Source organism: Camelus dromedarius, chromosome 9 (genome assembly GCF_036321535.1).
Source record: "Camelus dromedarius isolate mCamDro1 chromosome 9, mCamDro1.pat, whole genome shotgun sequence".
Classification (NCBI taxonomy): Eukaryota; Metazoa; Chordata; class Mammalia; order Artiodactyla; family Camelidae; genus Camelus; species Camelus dromedarius.
Window position 1 is genome coordinate 64,521,376 of NC_087444.1, and position 1,526 is coordinate 64,522,901.

The window sequence follows — 1,526 nt, forward strand, 5'->3', positions numbered from 1 at the left end:
AGAGAAAGTTTGCAACCACTGTTTGTAGTTTTCTGTGTATTGATCTTGCACAGCTTTTAATTTATTCCTAAGTATTTCATGGGATTTGTAAATACTATATCTTTTCAATTTTAGTTTTTTTTTTGGTTGGAATCATTTTTAATATTTAAATACAAAAAATGAGCACTGAATTTTTTTTCTCTTTTACACACACACACACACACACACACACACACACACACACACACACACACACACAGGTCTAACAGCCGAAATATGCAGAGGAAATGAGCTCCTGCTCTGTCCTCCACAGTCCCCATCCTGTGGCTGAAGCTGCTACAGGCCCACCCTTCCTCCCCTTCCAACATACATGGAAATTCACAGTGGCTGCTTCACAGTGCAGCTGTAATGCATTTTGTATTTTATAGTGTGCATGTCCCTCCCCAACATCTCTATTCTTAAAAGTAAAACCATTGTTAACAGTCAGGGGTACATCCTTCCCAATGGCATCAGTTTCTACCCCACAATGGGATAGTGAGGAGGTCTTCTAATAAGGAGTAATTTAGTGAAATAGGTGGGATGGCCAGAGCTGGAGCAACCATCTGCATTGCTGCCTCTAGTATCACACTAAGGACAGAAGAAATAAGTCCGGACAGCGTGGCAGGCACAGTTGCAAGTTGGGAGTCTCTCCATGAGAATGTGGGGAGAGTTCTCCCCACCAGGTTTAGATAGATCAGTGTGCCAAAGTTAAAAAAAAAAATCATCCAATAATTAGCAGTTCAAACACTATTGAATTTTCAAACTTCTTCCACCAAGACAGGTCAACTATAGCAGTAACAATCTAGATCTTTCCGGGAAGTGAAGGTAGAGCCCCTGGCATTCCTCCTGACAGCCCTGTGTTAGGCCCTAGAAGTATCTGCCGTTGCTGCAGTTGCTGCTGCTGCTCCATCTGCAACTTCTCAGTCTCAAAGACGACAGGAAGAACCAGGATCATGAAGGAAGTGGTTCCAATCCACAAGGCTGCCCTGGAAAACCTGTACATTTTTTGAGCCACGAAGAGGGAGAGATCAAAAGTAGCTGCAGTCGCGGACCGGATGCTCTCCAGGAACATCTCTGTCAAACTCCAGAGTCTCTCCGACAGGGTCTCATCTAGCTCCTTGTCGTCTTCCTCTTCCAGCTCTTCAGGCTTCTCAGCATCGCCTTTCAGAAGCAATTCCTTCGGGGACAGGGGCGCCCCTGGGCTGGCCACAGGGGCGGCGGCAGCCATGGCTGTGGGGTTCAGTTTAAGCTTTCAATTGCTCATTGGTGGTATACAGAAAATACATTTTAAAAAATGCATATTGACTTATATACTGAGACTCTGGTAAATTCTCTTTTGACTTCTAACAGCTTCTTCACTGATTTCTTTAGGATTTTCTACACACACAGTAATGTTTTCTATGAGTCACATTTAAATTAAAATTAAAGCCATTTGAATTTCTTCTGTTTTAATCTGCATGTCTTTGAATTTCTCTTTCTTACCTTTACATTTGCAGGGACCAAAAATC

General features: G+C 43.0%; 1 protein-coding gene across 1 annotated transcript; it reads right to left on the bottom strand.

The window, feature by feature from the left end:
- Window positions 1–599: 599 nt before the first annotated feature.
- LOC116154965 (mitochondrial import receptor subunit TOM22 homolog) lies at window positions 600–1,246 on the bottom strand. Its single transcript, XM_031459193.2, has one exon. It carries the CDS (start codon window positions 1,244–1,246, stop codon window positions 821–823), a length of 426 nt encoding a protein of 141 aa, XP_031315053.2. The 3' UTR covers window positions 600–820.
- Between the last annotated feature and the right edge of the window lie 280 nt (window positions 1,247–1,526).

Coding starts and splice junctions, on each gene's coding strand:
- LOC116154965 (XM_031459193.2), bottom strand. CDS start 1,246: ATGGCTGCCGCCGCCCCTGTGGCCAGCCCAGGGGCGCCCCTGTCCCCG.